Source organism: Hylobates moloch, unplaced genomic scaffold, assembly GCF_009828535.3.
Source record: "Hylobates moloch isolate HMO894 unplaced genomic scaffold, HMol_V3 SCAFFOLD_6, whole genome shotgun sequence".
NCBI classification, from domain to species: Eukaryota; Metazoa; Chordata; class Mammalia; order Primates; family Hylobatidae; genus Hylobates; species Hylobates moloch.
The window spans coordinates 3,801,483-3,826,414 of NW_026652281.1; the positions used below are offsets into that span (position 1 = coordinate 3,801,483).

General features: G+C 46.6%; 1 protein-coding gene across 1 annotated transcript in view; it reads left to right on the plus strand.

Annotated features, from left to right (window-relative positions):
- The window catches only part of LOC131383729 (ejaculatory bulb-specific protein 1-like), a 40,738-nt gene extending 21,024 nt beyond the window's left edge, over positions 1–19,714 (plus strand). Inside the window, exons 2-3 of the mRNA XM_058440301.1 lie at positions 18,575–18,653; positions 18,818–19,714. Of these exons, the coding sequence (XP_058296284.1) occupies positions 18,902–19,321 (420 nt within the window). The 5' untranslated portion in view covers positions 18,575–18,653; positions 18,818–18,901 and the 3' untranslated portion in view covers positions 19,322–19,714. The remainder of the gene's footprint in view (positions 1–18,574; positions 18,654–18,817) is intronic.
- The last annotated feature ends 5,218 nt before the right edge of the window (positions 19,715–24,932 follow it).

Consider the following 24,932-nt stretch of genomic DNA (forward strand, 5'->3'; position numbering starts at 1 on the left):
TTTTATATTAACCCAAAGCAGATAATCCAGCTCCTCTCAGCCTGTCAGCATTAGCTGCCTGGGAGGTTTTCCTGGGGTCCATGGGGCCTGAGGGGTGGGAAGGCCAGGAGCTGCTGGGAATGAGTTGCAATCAGGCCTGGAACCCACATCCTGGAAGCAGGTGGCCCTGGACTCGCCTGCCTTCCCTGCACATGCCCGGGAGTCGGTTCTTCCGATAGCCCCTCCTTCTGCACTTCCCCTTCCCTTCGCTCCATCCTGGAGCCTTTCAGATGACAAAGCCAACAGAGTCCTCAGTGCCCCACCTCTGCCACTTGCTCCTGAACCCATAGGGTCCCAGAGAAGGGTTGTCTGATGGGCCTAGAAAGGGGATTCTCAGTAGCACCTTGGCAAGGCGAAAATGCTCATTAGAAAACTGAATTTAGCATCTTAGGCCAGAGGACAGGAAGATAGGGCACCCAGGATCCAGCCCCATACTTTGACAGCCGACAGCAAGCCCCCTCTCCTCCTCCCGCCTCTCCCCCTGGCTTTCCCAGAGTCCACACAAGCTGGGGTGGAGGAAATCCCGTGTTAGAGTAGAAAGGAACACGCCCAGTACTAGAGGCCATTCCTTGTCAACCTGGCAGATAGGGGTGCTCTAAATGCAATTGCAATTTCTTGCTTAAAGCCAGGAACTCAGAGGCTTGGTAGACAGTGCTTCTATGAATAAACCAGACATGATCTTCCTCTCAAGCCCTCCTCCAGGACGGTGGGTCATTGACAGAATCCCTCATTCCGCGATTGGATCCACACGCCCAGCGGGGTCCCCATGCATAGCACTGAGGGGCTCATGGCTCTGGGGTCAGACTCTCAGTAGCAGGTAGTGGGCAGGTCTCCCAGCTCTCTGGGTCTCAGTTTCCCCCTCTGTGAAATGGGGATGAACGCAGAACTCAGCTCCCAGCGTGGATGTCAGGGTCAAAGGCAGGCCATGACCCACAGCACCTGGATTCAAAGGAGCTCTCATTCTCTTTGAATGATGGTGCAAAACATCCCCAGGACAAGGCTTGGTCCTTCTTGCTTCAGGGCACCTCCTTTTAAAACTCCATGGCCTTCTCTCCCCTTTCCTACCTGGTCATTCCTACCTACAAAAGTGAGCTCAGCTGGGGAGTGGGCAGGGGAGAGGTCGCCGTCCCTGAGGGGAGGGCTTCTCAGCCCTGGTCACTCAGGAAGAGCGGCTGAAAGCAGAGAGGGGAGCGCCTGACATTTCAGCCTCTCAGCAGCCAGGAGACAGAAGGCGCCGGCCAGAGCTGGGCTCCGTCCAGTTTGGCAGATTCTGCTTCTGAGCATGGAGTCTGTGGGGGATCCAGTACATTTGCCATTGGACGAATGCAACATCCTGGTTCACAAAACAAAATGCTTTAAACATAGATATGTATATATGAAAGTCTCAACCCCCTTCTTGCCTGTCACCGTCCAAAGCAGTGTAGGGTGAGGGTACAGAGATCAGAAATCAATGGACACACTTTCCTTTAGGATGCTGGGGGTGGGGGTGCCAGGCACACCAGACGTCTTTTCTTGGAGTGTGGGGGACCCACAGGCACTGAGAAAATAGTTGCAGGATGTGCTGAGATGTGTGCCAGACAGTCCAGGCAAACCTCCCGCTGAGACTGGTAGAAGCTGTGGGAGCCTCCAACGCCCTGGCCAGGGAGGCTGGCACTGTTTATGCACCGTTGGTGGAAGGAGGACCGGAAGGAGGCCTGATTTATTTGTTTGTTTGTGGAGGAGGTCATTGTGTGCCCTCCAAAGCTTGACTCCAAGGGAACTTCTGGGACAAGCCTGGTCCCTTGGGAGGGATTCTTTTGTTTTATTGTGCAATTAGAGCCCAAGTGTTGAAGCCACCAAAATATATAGCCCTTGAGAATGAAAACACTGGAGATAAATTGGGCTAAGGGTTAAGACGTCCTTGTCCCCGCCTCCACCCCAAAAAAGATGAAACTCAAGTCAAGAGATGGCTGACAGGAGTTCCAGAACAGTCTAGGCTGAACATAGCGAGTCCCCCCTTCAAAGAAAAGAAAACGGAAGAGACGAGAAGAAAAGAAAAGAGAAAAGAAGGAAGGAGAGAGAAAGAGAGAGAGAGATGAAAGAGACAGAGAAGAAGGGAGGGAGGGAGGAAGCAAGGAGGGAGGAAGGGAAGGAAAGAAGGAAGGAAGAAAAGGAAGGAAGGAAGGAAGGAAGGAAGGAAGGAAGGAAGGAAGGAAGGAAGGAAGGGGAAAGAAACTTGTTCTAAAAAATACAGTTTAGAAATTAAAATAAAAGCGACAGCTGAGACCCTCCTCAAATCAGTGAGGGTTTGCCCTCCTGCAGAAAATAAAAATCATCTCAGTAAATATTTCTGTCATGCAAAAATGCAAGATTATTTTTATACCTGGCAACCAAATTAGCTTCTTGTTTTCAGGGACTCACCTTTGACCCTTGTGTAACACCAGGGACTTAAATCACCTCTGAAAGTACCGAGGAACTCAGGTGTTTGGGTGTTGGCTGATCAGCATGGTCAGGCCAAGGGGAAGGGAAGTCCTCAGTCCCCAGCTCCATGAATCTGAAGGACAGAGGCAGCTGCGTGTGGTGAAGGGGGCTGGAAGGTTCATCTGAGCAGGATGCTCCTCGGCTGGAAGGAGTGGAGAGATGTTGGGCAAGCCACTGGCTTGCTGTCCTCTGGTCTCGGAACTGTTGTGAGCTTGCTGGCTCCAGTAGCACTGGGTGACATCATAAGTTCTCCACCTCCACCACTTCCTTCACTCAACACACCCTCCCCATGACACTGGTGCCCCTGTTACCTCCATTTCACAGATGAGGAAACTGAGGCACGGTAAATCAAGGTCACATGCTGAAGGCTACAAGGTAAGCTTTTTTTTTTTTTTGATATGGAGTCTTGCTCTGTCCTCCAGGCTGGAGTGCAGTGGTGCAATCTCGGCTCGCTGCAAGCTCCGCCTCCCCAGTTCACAGCATTCTCCTGCCTCAGCCTCCCAAGTACCTGGGACTACAGGCGCCCGCCACCACACCCATCTAATTTTTTATATTTTTAGTAGAGATGGGGTTTCACCATGTTGACCAGGATGGTCTGGACCTCCTGACCTTGTGATCTGCCCATCTCGGCCTCCCAAAGTGCTGGGATTGCACGCATGAGCCACCGTGCCCAGCCTACAAGGTAAGTTTTAAGCGCGGCACAAGACCGCATCATAACCTGAGTGCCAAACCGTCTTTTGGAAACACACAGGCTCTTCTTTCTGTGCCTGGCACACATTTGTTTGAACCCTACAATATTGCCAACCTCCAAGTGCTTCTGACCAACAAAAAATGGCAATTTCGTGCAGTCCGACCTAACAGCAAGCATCCAGTAAACGGATCCTCTAACAGAGGAACAGGCTGTGGGCTATTCTCCAAATAGCTATTCTCCAAACAGGGTGTGGGCTACGTCCAAAAAGTGCCGGGCCAGCTGGTGGCCCTGCATATAGTGAGGGTGTGGGCAGGAATAGCAGAGGAATTACGGCAGATGAGGGAGGAACACAGTGACCCTGGGGAAAGAGGGTCATTAGCAGAGAAAAGAATTAGCTGGGGCTATAGGTGACTAAGCCCCTTTTTGAGCTAACAATTTGAAAAGACAACCTCATCTTGGAATTTGCAGGTCTTTCATTTTGCTTAATCTATAGCATTAAGAAAGCAGACTCTTAGGGGGAGTTAAAAGATATTAATACTTATTAAGCAAGCTACATGTATTTTGATGTTGGTTCCTTGCATCTTACATGAGTGCTATATGATCAAAGTCTTTGCAGCTTTGAGGAAATAATTTGATATTTCTGTCACAGTTTTAGATGATGACACTGAGTGGCGGAAGATGTCTGATCTCTCATTCCAATGAGTCATAACCGCTTTCTTCTCTGCTATTATTTTTCCCAAAAAAGTTCTGTTTCTGGCACAAGGTCACTGAAATCAATTAAAACACTTTAGCTGATACCTCATTCTGAGCCTACTGCAAATCAGATTTAGTAATAATCTGATCCCAGCTCTCCTGTCATGGGTAAAAAAGAAAACCCTCCTTACTGTGAGATTTTGGTTTCAGTGCCTAATTAGCTTGGTTCCACCATTATTGCATTTTAAAAGTAAAACATGATTTCATAATGAACAGTGAAACCACAGACGAGATGGTGTTGCAATTGGAATCATTCAGATAAGCAAGAAAGTCAAACCAGATGCTCACATGCCGGGGGTGGGAGGGGGCGGGCGCCAGATGCAGCAGATGCTCCGATGACAGGGTTGTCCCCAAAACTCCATGTTTCAATGGCTGGCCCCTTCCTCGATGTTTTACTCTATTTGAGAAGAACGTTGGAATTGGGAGGGCAAGGACAGGTCCAATTAATCGGAATCCTCTCCAGAATCCAGCTCTGGCTGTGTCTTTCTTTTCCAACTTAAGCTCACTGGGCTCGTTCTTGGCAGCTCTCATCCCCACCCTCCCCACGGCCCCTGGATTTCACCCTGGTGCAGATGCATCTGCAAAGGTCCTCAAAGAATTGAACTCTGCTCCTCACTGGGAGAAAGTTGCACAGCAGCTGCTTTGCATGGAGGACCTTCTGCTCAGACCTGCAGTCTGGATGGGGCAGTGTCTCAGTTATGGGATTTCTGTAGGGTGGAATTTCCTGGAACCTAGGAATGTGCTCACCTCCAGAGCTCACTTTGCTTTGAGAACACAGGAAAATTTGACCTGAGAGCTATGATGAGGGCGGAGGTGAATGCAGCGAGCAAGAAAGCCAGCTCTACCTAGGGCAGGAGGAGGTGGAAGGGAGGGTGACCACAGTGGGAGTCGGATTTAAAATTTTCTCACGCATGTGAATGTAACCATTTAAAAGATACTACAGCAACCACCCTTTTCTCACCCTTTTCCTGCTTCTGGATTAGAACTTTACACCCAAACGTGTAAAGTCTCCAGAAAAAGAGTTCTTTAGAATAAAGAACTTTCAAAATAAAATGCATAAAATACACAATATTTGTTGCAAGTTGATTTAAGAATTACCTTGTAGATACACTATAACATGATGTAACAACAAACTAGCTAATCTTTTGTTTATTTCCCATTTATTGTGCATCTACTATGTGCTGGACATTGCACTAGGCACTGGAGATACAGTAGAAGATAAAACAGACAAAATTCCATGTCCTTGTGGAACTTTCATTGCGGGGATGGATGGACAGGAGAAGATGATAAAGAGATAAATACACTGAGGCTGGATGGTAATGCTTGGAGAAGACAGAAGTAAATGGAGGAGGGGCAAGAGCCACAGTTGTAGATAGGGTGCTTGGAGAATGTGCACGAATGCCTGGCGTGTGCTCTGAGGTGAGGGTAGTTATTTCTGTCCATTTTACAAGTGAGGGAACTGATGTTCAGCTGTAAGTTGAAGGAATAGCCTCAGGTCGCCCAGATCGTGGCAGGATTCAGATTGTAATAATTTAGATTTGCCTGATGCAGTATTTAAGCTCTCAACTGCTCGTATTTAGCACATTATGTTTTTACCTAATAGTTTAACTTGCTTTCTCACATCGTGGCTGCCCCGCCCCAACCCCCCCGGGCAGAAATGATTGTCCCTTTTATTGATGAGGAGATGGAGGCCCAGGAAGTAATCTGCCTACAGCCCTACCAAGCCCAGGCAGCCGGCTGGACATCCGTGTCTGCATGTGAGATCACAGATGGTCCCACTGGCTCTGTCCTGCTGGGGCCACTGGGGACATCTGATAGGGATGGATCCATCCACGTCTCTGCCCAGAGTGACCTCTGACATGGTTCAGTCTGCAAAGCTCCAGCATGGGCAGCCATAAAGCTGAGAGAGTGCAGATTCCAGGGAAGATTAAGCGGTTTATCGCAGGAAAGCCTCCCTAATTGTCGTCAACCTAAACCTCTGGCACCGTGCGTGACCCGCAGCTCCAGATCCTGATCTAAGCCTCTAGGCTCCGGGATGGAGAAAGGGGACCTGATCCTCCCAGGCAGAGGTGAGAGGAGACCAGCGGTGAGCACTCGGTGTCTCTGCCACTCACCTCTTCGTTTGTTTTTGATTTTTTCATTAAAAAAAAAAAAAGAAAGAAACCGTCTTAAAGTGGGCCTGCTGTGCTCTGGACACCAGTGCCTACCCTCAGGAGCAGGGCTGGCTTAGGGGAGCCAAGGGCAGCCTCCTCCTTTGCAGCCTTTTTCAGCATCTCATGCAGCAGAAGGGCCCTGCCCTTTGCACTTGGCCATGGGAAGCCTGAAGCCCTTCTCAGGGTGGCTCACCAAGGCCTAACCCGCCTCCACCCTGAGAAATGTCTCGGGAAGCTTTCTTCCCTTCGTATATACGGTTTGCAGCTGTATTTCCCCTTTTTGATTTCTATTTTTCTAATTAAGAATGGAGGAGATATCTGTTTGAACAAATTGACCAGTAGAGATGAATACAAGGAAAAGATCCGGGCCTCCTCCTCGAAGCCACGCTCTGCAGGGAGCGCTGCTGGTGGCAGGCTGGGGAGCGCCATTCGGAATTGTTCTCCAGGTGCTCAAAACTTTTTATTTTGTGCTTTCAAGGAGGGGATTACCTTACACATTGTTCTTCAACTTACTTTTTTCACTTATTTATTATGGAAAACTCTCAAAATCACTATGAGAAAGTCCTTTTTTTTTTTTTTGCAGTCGGAGTACTGGATTAATTTAGTGAACCAATCAGTTAATGCAATGAAGTCCAGTCATTTTCTCTGAGCAATGAGAATTATATAACCCAACCCATTTCATCTTTTCCTTGTGCTGCCAGGAAGCTCAAAGTTAAATTTCATTAATTTCATTAAGGGCTGAAGTCATGAATTCCCTTCTCTGTTCTCTCCTAGAATTAGATAGGTAGCGTTACCCAGCCCTTCCAACAGATTTATTTTTAAATGCGTCTCCTTCCCACTCTGGATCTTAAGTGTCTCACCAGGAAGAGACATGTTTGTTTGTTTATTTTATAGCTGTACTTTCTCCATCCACTGCCCAGCATTTGCCCAGTGGGTCTTGCTTAATGATTAATGCCGGTGCCCAGGAAGCCCAGAGTCATTGCTCCTTTCTGCCTTTTCACTGGCTTTGGGTCTGGTAGAACTTTCCAATTATCCTGATTTCTATTCTGCTTTGTTTTAAAGGATGTGCAAACTTATTCTTGGCACCAGATGGGATATAAAACTTAAATATATTTAAAAGCAAAGAAAGAGCCATCAAAATGATGGAATGAACAGATAGATCAATTCTAAATCGTCCCGGAGGGCTGGGCACTCCTGCTTCTGCATTTTTTTTTTTCAATTTAGAGAACTATGTCACAAGAAAACAAGCAATGACATTTATAAACCCTTAATTTTTCTCTACTAAAGAGCTATACCAAGAAAGTAGAAAGCAGAAGAGAGTTTCCATTGGGCAAAAACAGGTTGAAGGTTGACTAAATGCAGTAAAATGAAGGAAGGAAATAATCATAGAAATTGCTCCCCAAACGGTGATATGATCCTGATACCAGGCCAGCCTGAGCAAAGAGGGGCTCAGTCATGCTCTGTCATTTATTCAAGAGACAAGATGGCCCGGCACAGTGGCTCAAGCCTGCAATTCTAGTATTTTGGGAGGCTGAGGCGGGTGGATCACTTGAGGCTAGTTCAAGACCAGACTGACCAACATGGTGAAACCCCATCTGTACTATTAAAAAAAAAAAAAAAGCTGGACGCACAATCCCAGCTACTCAGAGGCTGAGGCACAAGAATTCCTTGAACTTGGGAGATAGAGGTTGCAGTGAGCCGAGATGGTGCCACTATACTCCAGCCCAGGCGACAACCAGACAGATTTATGGTCTCTGGTGGATGGGCCCCTCCCTCTCAACCAACTCATCTCTATGGAGAAGGCCCGGGGACATTGTCAGCCCAAGACCACACTCCCAACCCCTTTTCCGTCACCACCCCTTGCAGTTGCCTGCCCCTGTCCACGTCTCCTCACTGTAAGCATCAATGACCAGTTGTACTGAAAAGTCAAAGCCGGGTCAGAGGATTCCTCCTCCTGGGCAGGTCTCCAGCTTCTCACAGCTTTGATGCACCTGTCAATGACGCAAGGTCCAGTGATGCTCAGTGATGCCCAGAGATATCCAGATGCCCAGTGAAGCCCAGTGATGCCCAGTAAAACCCAGTGATACCCAGATGTCCAGTAAAGTCCCGTGATATACAGTGATGCCCGGGGATGCCCAGTGACACCCAGTGATGCCCAGTGATGCCCTAGTGATGCCCAGTGGTACCCAGAGATATCCAGATGCCCACTAAAGCCCAGCGATGTCTAGTGATCACCAGTGACACCCAGCGACATCCAGTGGTGCCCAGTAAAACCCAGTGATATGTAGTGGTGCCCAGTGATGCCAGGTGATGGAGATGTACAGTGATACACAGAGATGTCCAGAGATATCCAGATGTCCAGGAAAGCCCAATGACGTCCAGTGATGCCCAGTAACACCCAGTGATGTGCAGTAATGCCCAGTGATACCCAGAAATATGCAGTGATGCCCGGTAGAGCCCAGTGATATCTAGTGAGGCCCAGTGATATCTAGTAAAGTGCAGTGATACCCAAAGATGCCCAGTGTTGTTCAGTGATGCCCAGTGATGCCCAGAGTTGCCCAGTGTTGTCCAGTGATGTTCAGTGATGCCCAGCAAAACCCGGTGATGCCTGCGATGGCCGGTGGGAACGGTTCTTCCACAATCGCAATGCCAGCCCATTCCAAGCACACTTCCCTTGCTCCACAGCCAGGAAGCTGCTGGTCTGTCCCGCGAGCTTCCCTGGGGTCTTCTCCATGCGAGCGCAGCAGTGCCCCTCCCGTGCTCCGGTGCCCAACCCCTCTCCTACTTGCAGACCGTTGTCATCACCGCAAGCCTCGTGTTTAGCTTTCATAAAGCCTTCCTGACAAATCCGTTCCGCTCTTTCCTTAATCATTCCTGCTGCAATTCTCTAAACAACGCCCGATTTGTTGACATCTCCAGGGATGTTCAGCTGAGAGCTGTACACAGAATCCAGGTGCAGTTTCAACAGCCCCAGATAAAGAGGGGTCAAGGCAGCCTCTCTCCTCAGAGGCCAGGGGGCTCCACGGCCCATGTCCACACCCTGAAAGCCGGGTGGGTGGAGCTGAACTATCACAGAAATTTTTTTTTTTAATTTTTTTTTTTTTTAGACAGACTCTCGCTCTGTCGCCCAGGCTGCAGTGCAGTGGCGTGATCTCGGCTCACTGCAAACTCCGCCTCCCAGGTTCAAGTGATTCTCCTGCCTCAGCCTCCCGAGTAGCTGGGATTATAGGTGCCTGCCACCACACCTAGCTAATTTTTGTATTTTTAGTACAGACGAGGTTTCACCATGTTGGCCAAGACGGTCTCCATCTCCTGACCTTGTATCACAGTAATTTTTACCAGTGTGATGGCACTGTGGATAATGCTGGCCAAGGAGCCTTCACTTGCCCTCAGTGCTTAGATCGTTTGATTGTTTCTTTGCTTATTATTCTGTTGGTGTATGCTCACCGTAAAATAAAAAATAAAAAATAAAAAAAAAAAAGAGTACATATATGCAAAAAGAAACAGGGAAAAAAACACCATCTGTAATCCCAACCCCCAGGGACAACAACTTATCTTAGCAAATAGCGCCTGTCATCTGATTTAGGGCAGGGCTAAGCACGTAGATTCTGGAGTTAACCACAGGAGTCCAGGTCATTTAATCTCTCTCTGCCTCAGTTTTCTCATTTCAAACAAGATGCTGATAATAGTACCCACTGCTGCGAAAGTAAACAGTTCCTACGATAGATACAACAGGAAGACCCCAAGATAACAAGATAAACAGTGCTCAGAGGCTCCTACGGGTGGTCAGGAATCAATGCTTTCCTCCTTCCAAGAGGCTTTCGCTGTGCATTTGTCACTTAAAAAATTAGATTATACTGTTTGTAGTTTCTTGCTCAACCTAGCTTTCGTTTTTTGTTTTGTTTTGTTTTGTTTTATCTTTATGCCACGTTGTGGGAGCTGGTGTTGTGAGTCTAGGCACTTAACGCAATCCCCAAAGATTCTGCCATCAGGTGGATCACGAGGTCAGGAGTTCGAGACCAGCCTGGCCAGCCTGGTGAAACCCCATCTCTACAAAAAATACAAAAATTTAGCCGGGCATGGTGGCGCACGCTTGTAGTCCCAGCTACTCAGGAGGCTGAGGCAGGAGAATTGCTTGAACCCAGCAGGCAGAGGTTGCAGTGAGCCGAGATCATTGCACCATTGCACTCCAGCCTGGGCAACAAGAGTGAAACTCCGTCTCAAAAAAAAAAAAAAAAAAAAAAAAGTTTGTGCCACCAGCTGCCAAGCGGTCATGCTCTTGAGACACCTTCACTGTTAGACCTCGCACGCTTGTGCCTGGCAAGTACAGGCTCCAGAAATGTTAGCTTTTTCTTTAGAATTTTCCTGAGGTGACTCCTCCTCCAAACATTAAACACAAAAAGCCCACATATCTGAGCTTCAGCTGCAAGTGGAAAATGCATCCCTTGGTTGACGCAGGAGACACGTTTTGCTAGAAGAAAGTCCAGTGTTGGCTGGGTGCGGTGGCTCACGCCTGTAATCCCAACACTTTGGGAGGCTGAGGTGGGTGGATCACCTGAGGTCGAGAGTTCAAGACCAGCCTGACCAACATGGAGAAACCCCGTCTCTACTAAAAATACAAAAATTAGCCGGATGTGGTGGCGCATGCCTGTAATCCCAGCTACTCAGGAGGCTGAGGCTGGAGGATTGCTTGAACCTGGGAGGCAGAGGTTTTGGTGAGCCAAGATTGTGCCATTGCACTCCAGCCTGGGCAAAAAAAGTGAAACTCCATCTCAAAAAAAAAAAGAAAAAGAAAAAGAAAGTCCAGTGTTAACAGAGACACATGAGTTTATTTCTTTTTTCTGTAATGTATTATTCTCCTGTGAGTAAGTGGTTTGTGCATTTTTGGACTGGATGGAGTTGGCCAGAGCCAAGGCGAGAGCTGTCCAAACTTCACTCATTTCCACATGAAGCCTCCTGTATTACTGTAGGCAGCCGTGGGGCTCCAGGGACTCATATGCTGGCGGCCAGGATAGAGTGTGTTGAAGAAGGCAGGGGACCCTAGGTCTGAAGTTTGATGCATGGTATCAGAGGGTGGGACAGACTGTCAGAGAGACGGGAGAGAGGCTCAGGGAGACGGATAGGTGCGGGGAGGGAGAAAGGAGGGTGGGGAAGAGGAAAGGAAAGACAAGGGACAAAAAAGAGATGGAGGCTGGGCACCGTGGCTCACGCCTGTAATCCCAACGCTTTGTGAGGCCGAGGCAGGCAGATCACGAGGTCAAGAGATCGAGATCATCCTGGCCAACATGGTGAAATCCCGTCTCTACTAAAAATACAAAAATTAGCCAGGTGCGGTGGCGGGCACCTGTAATCCCAGCTACTCCTGGATTCACCCACACAACTTTTGGGGATCCAGGGCACTGGTTCCCTACCCGAGAGCCCTGGACCTGAGAAGAGAACCCAGTGTCCAGGTGTCCAGTGGGTGCCCAGTGGCATCACCCGAGGCAGACTAGAGATGGCTAAAACCCCTCCCATCAGAGGGTCCTGTGGCCAGCTCCCAGAACACGGGCTCAGTAGGGCGTTAGGATGTTTTTTGTATATTAGGACTCTTTTGGAGTCTTCTTGGACGAGACAAACAAAGATAAAGCCACCTCTTACACTTGGTCATCTTTGCAGACAGGTAAAGTGAAGTCAAAAGGTAAGTAACTTTCAGCTGGTTGAAGGTAAAACCATCATCTGATAGGAAAACCAAGGACATGGCTCTGGATGTCTTCCCTGAGGCCCATGCATGCTGCTACCCTCCTCAAGTGCTTCCAGAGGTTCAGCCACAAGGAATGCCAGGTTAGAACAGGTACCAGATGTCCCAAGAAGGCTGGGCAAGCTGACTCAGCTAGAAGACTGAGGTTGCATATGGGCAGTAGGGGATTCACCGTAAGTGGGTTGGGACGCTTAGGAGGAGAGGAGGAGGGAGAGGAGAAAAAAGGAGAAGAAGGAAGAAGAGGATGGAAAGAAAGAATGGGGAGAAACAGGAGGAAGAGGAAGGACCAGGAAGATGAAGGAAGAGGAGGAGGAGGAGAAAGAGAAGGAAGAAGAGAAGAAGAAGAAAAGAGGAAGAAGGGAGAAAGGGAGGGAAGGAAGGAGGGAAGAGCAAAACTGGACATCCAGCTACCTGGAAACACTTCCATTCAATGTTTCCTGGAACCTCCCAGAAGTTTACAGCTAGGTGCTTCTAGGCCCATGAACAACTCTACAAACCCTTGGTGACATTTGTGAAGTGAAGAAGTGGGGCTTGACGTGACTTCCATCCCTTCCAGCTCTGGGATTCCAGAATTCCATGAAATTGTCACCATATCAGGTCATACTCAGGGCTTGCAACACCTGTCACATTGGAACTCCTGTGCACAGTGCATTTGCAGGAAAGGAATATTATTTCATTACAAGAACAAATTATTATCATTGCCAAGTGGAGGGCAAGTGGGGCCTGAGGCTATTAAAACCATACCTCCTGAGGACCAGCAGCTCCTGTATGAAGACATTGATCTCTCCTCCTGGGCAGCTAAGCCCGAACAAAATCCGCTTTTAATTACCAATTGGCATTGACTTAATGTGCCATAGCTGTCTTATCACATTTAGAGTACTTGTCTACTTAAGATAGTTAATTTAAAGTGATATCCTTAATTTCCTCATGATTTCCAAAGTTTATGTTAACTTCAACCTGGTAGTTTGTAAATGCATTCTCTCTTTGATGACCTCAAAGCAAATCCCACACTTTGGTCTCCAATTACTTCAGGGGTAACACCCAAGCTTAGGTTTATCATCACTGCTCTGTCTGCATTGAATACAAATGATAATGGTCTTTCACGTTCCCATGACACTAAGATTCGGAACAGGCTTCAAGCACATGATCATGACAAGCTGGATGGTACTGGCTGGTGTAAGTTTGCCACATGCCAGGCATGGGGAAGTGTTCTAAGGGCATCATCTCATGGCATGGACCCAACAGCTAGTGGGCAGGTTTCATTATATGCCCTTTTTACAGACGAGGAAAGTGGAGCCCTGGACACACAGCTGGGGGACAATAAGACAAGGAGCCCAGCCTCTGTCTGCTTCTTCACGTTGCCCTTTTCAACTTTGTACCCATCAGGTTAGACATTGTGCCATGAACCCAACTGCCAGCGAATTAATGGTGGACACCCAGGGCACGCAGGAGAATGCCAAGTGCTGGGAAAGCATTGGCCCATTCATCCCATGCTCTGAAAGTCTCGGGTGTCCAGAGCAAGCAACATCCACTGCCCACTTAGCAGATGCATGCCCATGCCCAGGACAAGTGGCTTGGCCAAGGTCACTTGGGTAGAAGTGAGGGTAATGGGAGCCCTCCTATGCCCCTCTTCCTTGTTGTGCTCTCTGCCTTAAATGGAACGCCAAGTTGCTAAAAGGGATGTCCCTGGGTCCGCAGTGCCTGTGTCTCACCCCAGCGAGGGGGTACTCATTAGAAGAATTAAAGTTGGAGGACAGGACCAGTTGCTCTCAGCAGGGACCGCTTGAGGGCTGGGGTACTCACTGCTAAAAGAGGAACACTAAGTGCTCTATAGAGCTGCTCTGGGGACTGAGGAGAGGGCCATGTAAAAGGGCAGAACTGGCACAAGGCCTGGTCCATAGTCAATGCTCCAGAAATACTCCAACCTCTCCTCTTCCGTGTTCTTCATTTCTGTTGTCAAAGCCCAGTGGTCTTTGACTGCACAGCACCATGACAGTAATAACATTTGTTCTGGGTTCCCTAGGGGCCCAGGGAAGGGAGAAATTATTATTGCATAATTTTCAATTTTACTAAAAGGAAAAAAAATCATACACTTACCGAAACGCAAGTTTTCTTAGCACCACTTTTTTTTTTTTTTTTTTTTTTTTAGACCAGACCTTGCTCTGTTGCCCAGGCCAGAGTGCAGTGGTCTGATCACGGTTCGCTGCAACCTCGATTTCCCGAGCACAAATGATCCTGTCACCTCAGCCTCCTGAGTAGATGGGACTACAGTTGTGCGCCACCATGCCAACTAATTTTAAATTTTTTACAGAGATGAGGTCTTGCTGTGTTGCCCAGGCTGGTCTTAAACTCCTGAGCTCAAGAGATCTTCCTACCTTAGCCTCTCAAAGTGCTTGCATTACAGAGGGAGCCACCGCACCCAGCCCCAAATTTTTAAAAACATTTCCCAGATGGGGACGGGCCTCTTGGTAGAGTGCATGCGTGGTCAGGCCTCTCCCTAGACCTAGGGTTCAAGACTGGAGTGCATTAGAATAACAAGGGTTGCAACTACACAGGGGGTGGTTACTCTGCTGGGCAGGGACCATGATCCATTGGCGTTGATTAGCTCACCAAAATCTCAGCACAACCTTAGGCAGGGGGTACCACCGGCTGGGTCTGGAGGGAGGAAATGGGCTTGGGAGCTCACAGAGGTTGCGTAGCACAGCACAGAAAGGGCAGGGCCAAGGTTGACCTGCAGAGTCTGACCAAGGGGTTTGAGGGCTCGAGCCCCCATGCTGCTGCTCGCTGCTAGACAGCACCTTCCATCCATTTCTAGAGGAGCCTGAAGATGGAGAAGCAACCATCAGCCTGAGTGAGTTCCGCCCGTGCCTCACGGATGAGTTGATAAATATCTTTCCCCAAAGAAGGTGTGAATTGTGTAAATCCATCACACTTTATCCAACTCTCATAATCAGCATATTCTACCCAGTCCTCTAGCTTCCTGCATTCCAGGGGAGGAGTTACTGGTTTTGAATTTTGTAAGTGCTTGTCAATAGTTTTTTTTTTTTTTAAGAGTTTAGAAGAGAAAAGCTGGAACACATTAGGATTCCAGCAGAGCTCCTGAGGCCTTGGGCTGTGGAGCTGAACTTCTGGGTTTGATCCCTCCATCCACTGCTCACAAACCACATCACCCGGGATGAGCTGTTGAACCTCTCTGGGCCTCTGTTTCCCCATCTGCCTGGAGGGGAGGACAATACCGTCACCTGTTAGGGTTGTTGTGAAGATTAAGTGAGTTATGATACACAGAGTGTTTAGTACACTCCCTGACACTAGGCAATTGTCATTTAAGTATGAGAATTTTTAAAATAGCTTGGATTAATCAACAAGTATACTGCTTTGTGCCAGGTATTTGATCGAAAGCAAACTCAAAATTTGGAACCCTCATACATTGCTGGTAAGGTTATAAAATGGTACAGACTCTTTGGGAAACATTTGGGCAGTTATTCAAAATGTTAAACCTAGAGTGACCCTATGACTCAGCAATTTTACGCCTAGGTATTTAAGAAAGAGAAATGAAGACGCATGCCCATACAAAAACACAGGCACAAATGTTCACAGCAGCCTTACTCATAATAGCCAAGCGCTGGAGACAATCCAAATGCCCATTGATTGATACGTAGATAAAAGTCAGTCTCTCCTTATAATGGAGTATTATGCAACCGTGAAAAAGGAATGAAGGGCTGATACATGCTGTGGCAGGATGAACCCTGGAAATACGGCGCTCAGTGAAACAGGCCAGACACAAAAAGACCACAGGGTGTGTGATTCCATTTCTATGAAATGTCCATAGAACAGGGAAATCCTTAGAGATAGAAAGTAGATGAGTGGTTGCCAGGCGTTGTGGAGGGCGGAGTGGAGGAGTGACTATTAGTGAGTACTGGCTTCCTTTGGAAGTGATAAAATGTTCTAAAATTGATTGTGGTGATGGGTTGTGCAACTCTGGGAATGTACTAAAACCATCAAATTGTGAATTTTTTAATGGGTGGATTTTATGGTATGTGAATTACTTCTCAACAAAACTGTTGAGCAATCTCAAAGCCTCATTGGACACTGACTGTGAGGCCTCTGCTACCTGGCACTGTGTCAAAGATCGTGTGGCCACATGGTGATACTTAAAAGTGTGTCCCTTGAGCCTCGTCTCCATCTGTGATTTGAAGGGGATGTTTGGGATCATTCTCAAGTTCAGCCTTTTCCAAAGTAGGAATCCTTTTCCCAAACTGGATTTAACAAAGCCCCGTCAGTTTCTTCACTGCAGGACTTCTCAGAGCCTTTACTATGCTAAGGTGCACAAAGACTCTCCAAGATGAGGGAAGATTGAGCAACATTCCCAAACTGATCTCTCCAGAGAAACTCCCTGACATCCCTTCAAGGGGCATCTAATGGGACTAGTGCTTTGTGAAACCCATCTTGAGAAAGTTTACACCCCCCAATTTTTCAGCTGTCTCATATATGTGAATGTGGGTGGTTTCTTGTTTTTTTTTTTTTCTTTCTCTCTCTTTTCTGGACAACTCATTCAATGTATAATAGGAAATTATAGCATAATTAGCCCCAAACTTTTAGTAATGCAAATGCGGTCATTATTTATTTCACCCATTCTTCCTGAAGGCTTCAGGCATTGTTTCAACCTCGTTTACATCTCTGAATGTTCCGGTGAGAACTAACAAATAATCCTAATTAAGGCAGAATGTTCTTCGCAAGCCAGCCCATGTGCTAAGTGGTTTACACGTCTTATTTCCTTTAAGGTTCACAAGAGTTCCATGAGGCAGGTGCCCCATTGTATAGATGAAGAAACTGAGGCTTTGGGGAGCATGGTAAATTTTCCAAAGTCACACACAAGTTTGTGGTGAGCCAGTGTGCCACCCACGGAGCCTGAACACTAAAATGCAACATTACATTCGAAAGGAATGAAGAAACAAATTAACAGCTCAAGACCACAAGTATCAGAGGACATGCTGCACTAATGTTTTTATGGAGAGAAAAAGGAACCATGTCATCCCTAATTCCATCAAATAGCTTATAATACATCAAACCACATGGAATAAACATGTGTAACTATTTTAGTTCTTGACAGACTGAAGCAATACTCCTTTTGGAATTCTTCTGAGGGTGCTAAACATACGCTTGTGGCAGATTTTCAAAACTCATAAAATTACCTAAAAGTTTCACTTTTTTGTAACTCTTGCCTTTGTGATATGCTCAAAGTCTTAGGTTTCAGGAAGAATTTTATAGTTTCTCAACTTCTGCAAAAACAAAAGTTTTCTCTGTTAAATGTTAACATTCAGTGCTCAAAAAAAAAAAAAGTGTTTTATGATCTTCCCAGAGTTATAGACTAAAGGAATCCAAGGATGCTTTTGGAGCTGGTCACTGGGGGACCCCAGTAATTAAACCCTGGGTCCTAGGGATCCCAAAAGGCCTCCACAAAGGGTCGAGGGTTGAGAACCCCTGAAATTTCGTGTGGACTCTGGGAACAGACTCTTCTAGACAGGCTCCGTGGCTTCCTGTCATCTTGTTCTCAGTGGAGTTCATGATTCATAAACACCTAAGAACGGGGGCCCCAATTCCCTCCTCCCTTGAGGGGTGACCTGGCTTGCCACCTTCACACAGGGACATTGTCCTAGAGTCAGCTCCGGGCCCCCCTCCCTTCTCCCAAGGCAAAGGTCTGGGTGCTCCCCTCCCCTGGTCTCCATCAGGTCAATATTTGGAATCCGCCAGGAAGTAGGTACTTGGGTTAACAAAAAATGTCTAATTTTTTTTACCTAACTTCAGGAAATCACAAATAACCATTCCAGATCAGACCAGCTATTCTATTTTCCCCCACTGGGAAAGGAAGTCTGTACCTTTAAAACATTTTTTATAATAGGGGAATAGTGGAGGAAATTATGGCACATCCATAGGTCGGTGTATTAGGCAATCATCAAAATGATGTTTATAAGGAAACTTTAATGGCTTGGCAAAGTATTTATGATACATTGACAGGTGAGAACAGCACAATATAAATTCCTGATACTGGTTTTGTAAAGGATGCATTGTAGAAAACACACAGACACACACACACATATCCACACACACATATCTACATACACACACAAATTTACACATATACACACAAACACACATACACTCCCCACATATACACATACATATACACACACCCACATATACACATGCATACACACGTACATACATACACACAAACATATCTGCACACACATACACACATGTACACACCCACATATACACACATACACACATGTACACACCTATATACACTTATTTATACACACAAATACACAGAGACCCATACATATATATATATGCATATATACACATATATATAAATATACACACACACATATATGTATTTTAAAAGAGGTTGAAATCTACTGCAATGTTAACCAACGTTAATTCTGAGTGGTGAAATTTCATGTCACTGTTATTTTTCTTTTTATTCTCTCCTACATTTTCCCCAAAGAAAGTGTATTACGTTCCTAACAGAAACCAAAGAATTCTAAAAAAACAGTGTCTCTAAAAAGAAAAGAGCGTTGAATGAGGGTACAAAGAGAAAATGAATAGTGGTCCTGTTTTCAGTAAGAAAGGTTTCATATCCATCTTTAAAAAGTTAAATCCAAGTCTTCAAGTTTTATTCTTGCTCTAGAAAAATAGCAGATACCGTTACATGTGCTTTTTTATTTCACATTTAAGATCCAAGTGGAGAAATCGGATTACAGTTTCCTTGTCTGCCGTAAAATATGTGGATGGTTTCGTTTCAGACAGTTATAGGGTGAGTTCTGAATGCTTCTCAGTTTAACTTTTATCCCCATTTTCTCCTCTGTGTAACTCGGTGTGAAAGTCCGGGGGATAGAGATTCGAATCCGATTTGTGGCAGGGCCCACAAGGAGAGAGGAGCACCCTACGCAGGAGAATCGCCTCTTGTTTTGTCTGCAGAGCCAAGAGAGGCTGAAGCTGGCTGCACGACAGTTTTCAGCGTCGGAGGATGGGGCGGCCGGTCAGGCAGACCTGCCCTGCAGGATGTTCCCGGGAGCAAGCAGTGAGCCCGCCCGACCCCACGCTCCCTGCCCGGGGGGACCCAGCATGGAGGCTCCCCCGGTCGCTGGGCCCTCGCCCCAGCCCCAGCGCAGCCCCTCACCAGCTCCCAGAAACCGGCGAGTTTGGGTTGCAGGCCCCGCAGGGTCAGTGCCAAGGCCCGGCGCAGACTTCGTGGAGCTCACGCAAGTGCCCTGGGCCTGCGGCTGCAGTAAACAGACTCCCCTTAAAGGTCACCTCTTCAGGCTCCAGCTCTGCGGCCAGAGGAAGCTGCAATCATTTTTCAGGGCTGTAAATGCCAAAAGAGAACGCGGCGGGGCCCAGCTTTCCTCCATTCCCCCGGTCAGCCAAGCGCCTCTTCACAAGGCACTTCCTTGCCAAGTCAAGCTTCTTTTTTCCGCCTGAACCCGGAATAGACCTCGAGTAACCTTTGCTCAAGGGTCTTGGGATGCAAGCTTTTAAATTTAGTTTGCAAGCCATGGTGGCTCCCAGCCAACAGTCCCCAACCCCAGAGGAAACCCATGCAGCACCTTCATCCTCCCTTGCACGCTGGACTCATGATAAGAAAGATTCGGACCACAGGGGCAGGTTCTTTACATTAAAAGGCATCGTTGTGCACCCCCCCCACCCACCCACTTTTTTTTTCTTTTGGTTGAGTTTTGTGTGTTTTGCTTTGAAACTTAACGGATTTCATTTCTGGGGCCTAACCTTCCTCAGGTGAGAAGCAGCCCATAGCTTGTTACCTGTCTGTCCAAAGGACAGATCGGTGCTCAAGAAACGTAAGTTGTACAGAAAGGGAGGGTGAGATGAAATTTAAGGATTAATTTTGGGGAAGCTGAGAAGCCTCCTATCCAAATCATAGACATCCGTCTCATGAATAAATGAGCCCACTTAAAAAAATTCATGTGTTCATCATAGAGTCCAACTATTTAAATTGTTGGGCTGATTTATGCTAAAGTGTGAATGACTGGTGCCAGAGCCTTTCTTCAAGAGACCTGAGGACAGGACACCCTGAGAATGATGTTTTCAGGTGGCAGGATAGGAGGGCCAAGTGGGGTCGTTGTAAATTGGGCCTCTGATTTGCCTAAGGGCATTTCTGCACCTAGAAAATCTAATCTCTGAAACCAGCCCCAATGGGAAAAAATAGAGGCGAATGCTTTGAACTAATCTGAGGCCTCTATCAATTAAGGTAGGCTTGTTTTTTTTTTTTTTTTGGCCTGGTAATCTGTCAGCCATAAGCGTATGGGCCGGTGACACCCGAGTCTACTGGAACATCTTTGAGGCCAGGCCTTCTTGCTTTCTGGTAGCTGCAGAGACTAGCACAGGTCTCGCACAAAGCCCAGACCCCAAGGGTGTCTGACATTTGCTCTGCATCCTTGGGCAGCTGAAGACAAAGTGCCTGAAGGACAGGAAGTCTTTAAAGAAATCTGTAGTTTGAGAAATTATTTTATTTTTGTTAGATCTCTCACCAGCTTGAAGTTTCCTCTGTGAGCCTTTCAAGTGGTACACGGTTTCTTCACATTCAATTATTTGTTCTGCTCCTTTAGAGCTGTGTGACCCTTGGCAAGTTACTTAACCTCTCTGCATCTTGTGACCCTGATGGAACAAAGAAGGAAATAGTGATACATGTTTTCAGCACTGTTTCAGGCTGGAGACACTGTTCAGCAAAGGGCTTCCCGTCGTTCCTGGCCCAGCATGGTTATTCCATATGTACTGGCTTTTATAGGTTAATAAATTAGAGCTGGGAACACAGTGGACCATCTCAGGCAGCGATGAGCTCCCGTGGATGGGAGTGCTCAAACAGACCAGAGGCAAGGCCAGCTCTTTGGAGAGAAACAGTTGAGACGATCCAAGTATGTGGATGGTGGGTGGATGGAGGTTTGGGAGTGGGGTTGGATCTGTTGACCATTACAGCTCTTGCAGCATGAGGATCTAATTTTAAGTAGCTGGGCTAGTTCACAGGTGCATAAATGCCTGATAAACATGTGCAATGTAATTTTTTAAAGACCAAAGAGCAACAATGAGATGCTACTTTCTACTGCTGGAAGTAGCTAAGTGAAAGAATTGGGCACTTGGTATGATGCAGGGCTGCGAACTGGGACCCAGTGTAGATTGTCTGTGTGAGGAAAATTGGCACTTCCTTGCTTGTAGTTTGCTCAGATGGTCACTGTACGTGTGAATGCCCCATGCTCCAGTTACCCCAACTCTAGGCGTTGATCCCAAGGAAATATTTACACAAATGTGCAAAACATGTTCATTGTGGTGTTGTTTATAACATATCATAGCAAAAAAAAAAAAAAAAAAAGAAAAAGTCTAAATGCCACACCTGGAGAATGCTACACTACTATTTATAGATGATGCAAATCTGTATTTATTGACATGGAGACACATCCCTGCCATATTGTGGCATCAAAAAGAAAAGCAGGTCAACAACAGCATGGGAAATCTGATTCCATTTTTGAAACATACACATGAATCTCTCTGGATATAATTTGCACAGACAGAGGTTTAATGAAATGTTACCAACATATTATTTCGGAGTGATAAGGTTTTGGGTGATCATTACTTTTTTCTTTACACTCTGATGATTTTTTGGAAAATTTTCATAAGAACTTGTTATGAGATTTTTAAAAGACTATATGCCTCTTAATTTTGAAAAAATAAAATAACTAGCTGAGCCCTGCAGAAACTCTCCAGTTAACACGTCAAGGCCTGATCCACCTAATAAGATGACATTCCAGGACAGAGAACTTTCAATTACATCAGAAGACAGTTGACGGATGGCAGAGCCCGCCAGCCTATCTCGGCTGATAGGATGATAACCCCTTGAGCCTGGCTGGCTTCGGACCACAGGGCTGGCTGCAGACCCCACAATCCCAGCTACTTGCAGAAGTAAACAGGAAGCAGAGCCAGTGCTGAGAGCTGGCGGAGGACGTGCCCTCCTGGGCTCAGAGCAGGAGACTGGCCTCTCGCTCCACATGGACTGAAATTCCCAGGAAACAGGCTGCAGGCATGGACGCTGGACGTTGTGGGAGCGTGAGTGGTGAGCTGGGCCCCTAAGCCCCCATCGAGGGGGAGGGACAGGCGGCTGGAGGGGAGCACAGACAGAGACCGAGTGACTGGCAGAGACAGAGGGAAGGAGGAGGTTGGACCCACCATTTCAGGGTCCTTTTTCAGGAAGTAATCATCAGAATTAAAACTACAGAGTTACTTTCCTCACGGCCTCACTCAGGGCCACTGCTGATCAATTGACAAACACAGATTCACCTTCCTTTGGAGGAAGCCACAACTCCCCCGCCGGGATTTGTCAGTGTTTGTGACTTTGTCAAGTCATCCCATCTGGCTGCGCTCAGCCTGGACGTCGGGGAAACAAAATCCTATTTGCTGTACTTAGCGCATAGGGTTTTAAAGGAGATGAACATGGATGTAAACTCACTTAAAAATATAAAATGTTGCCCCAATACCTATTACATTTATATTAATATATACATATATATTCTGTATACCTATGTATACAATAATATACATATATATTACTTTAAGTAAAATAATTCTAGATGACTTCGAGTTAAAAATAAAAACTCTTACGAAATGTTCTAGCCAAAAAAGTACTCTGTAAAAAACTCACAAAGTCCCCTATTCATAAGGTTCATTTCAGTCTTCATTCATAAATTCACGATTATTTGTTGAGCTCCTGCTACATTCCCCGCTCTGTCCCAGCACAGAGGATGTTGCCGTGCACCAAAGATCAAATCCCTGCCTGCACAGGGTCACACTCCACGAGGAACAACGGCCATGAACGATGCATTCGTAGATGTGGTCCCACAGAGCCCGCGGCAGCCAATGATTAGGTCGGTGCGAAAGTAATTGAGGTTTTGCAATCACTTTTCATTTAAATATTTCATGAATGATCAATTCTGACCAAGTGACGATTACAGGTCGTCACTATCCCAGGAGAGAAGGAGGAATAACTTGAGAATAACATGACACTGAAAACCAAAATCCTGAACTGATGCTGTAATGTTGAGTTTCTGAGTCCACGCAACACTGGCATGGACTCACAGATGGACACCCAATCATCTACGATGCCCAGGGCGTGGGTGGGAGGTGTCCCACGCAAAAGAAGACAGCCCAGCCCAAGCCACACGCAGCATATTTTCTAAGCTGGTATTTGTCCAAATGAACAGCTCTAGAAGCTATTTTGTGACAAAAGACACAAAAACTTCTGCAAATTCCAAAAACATCTTAAAACAAGATTTATTAGAACTGATATTTTTAATTATCAGTAGTTTTTACATACTATTATTTGTGCAATAAATTTTTTTAAATGACTTTAAATCGAGGGCTTGAGAATAAAAATTCTCCCTAAAATGATTATAAGAATAGCTGATGTTAAAGCCACAAAAACATCAACATATTACAAAAATATCTTAAAATAAGATTGGAGTTTTTAGTTTTCTTTTTCTTTTTATTATATTCATGTCTGCTGGGCCATTTTTTGTGCAATAAATATTTTTGAGTAATTTTAAATTAAGCATTCCAAAATAGCAGTTCTCCCTGTAATGGCAATAATGACCAACTAGCTATGAGCCAGTTGGCCAGTAAATGCAAGACAGACCTTGCATTTATTAATGAGTTTGCTCATCACAACCATTATTATCCCAGTACTGCAGATGAGGAAGCCAACCAAGACACACAGAGAGGTTAAGTAATTGACCCTAAGTCACACAGCTGACAAAGGGCAGAGCTGGGATTTGAACCCAGGCCACTGAGCTCTGTCTTCTGCGTGTTCAACTTTGTTGCCACATGGCCTTCAACTGGAGATGAGAATGAAGATGATGACAGGCACCAGTCCATAAAGCCTGCCCCGGGGCAGAGTCCATGCAGGGATATCTTCACCCTCATCTCTAATGGGCCCCCACTGTGTAGGGCCAAGTCCTATTCTGATCCCATTTTTCTAGTGAGGGGACGTCAACCAACCTACCCAAATCACAGACCTAGTATATGGTGAGGCCAGGAGTCATACCTAGGTCTGTGTGATGCTCTGGTGAGGTCTATTCATGACTGTTCATTGTGTCCTTTCAACAAAACGTAGAAAAACAAAGTAGCATCTCTGTGTTAAGTAACTGTGACTCTGTGTGTCTTGGTTGAGTCATAAGAGAGCATAAATTTACGGAGAGAAAAGAAATTCCCTTAAAAAATGCAACTTAACTTTGCTCCCAGGAAGAGCCAGTTTCTTAGCTCTTACTTGAAAGTACTGTGGTGTGCTACAAATGATTGGACATCATCACCCCCACAGAAATGCCGGCTCCAGGGAGCCAGTACAGCCCAGTCTGCACAACTCCCGGAAGAGAATTAATCCAGGAATGTCCCCTGAGTGCCTACTAACGACGCTACCCTGTGAAAATAACGCCTTGAACCCAGCAGACCCTGGGTAAATATTTGTTGGTTTGTTCAAGTTTGCATCCAGCAAGAGCCACCTGGGAGGCTCCCTGCTGCAGAAAGCCATCATCCTGTCCTCCCCGTACCAGTAGGATGCCAGGCTCAACACACAGCCAGTGAAACCGGTTTCTGAGGAGCCAGGCACCCCTCCTTTCTCCCTCTTTCTGCAATGTACCAATGGCCTCTGGATTGCATTAAGCTGCATAAATAACAGGGCTGTTGTCAGATATCCCCTGGTGAGGAAAGGGCAGATGGGGAAGCCAGTGGGTCACGACCTTCATGTTTCTCAGCAGGGGTCAAAACGCCTTCCACGCTGGGCGAGGGGAGAGGAGGTCTGTGTTATGCTTGCACTGGGCCCTGACAGGCGAATATAATTCCTGCGTGGCTGCAGGGAACGCTGGGATTTGTTTTACAGCCTGGCGCGGCTCACTCTGTTCAACTAACATCTGGTGGGAAATGGAAAAGTCCCATGCTGGACCTTCCAGGCTGGGATGACTGGTGGATTTTGGCAGCAGCCTACCCTTGGAATGGGGCTTCATTTCTTCTCTGTGCCTTGGTTTCTCCAGCAGTGAAA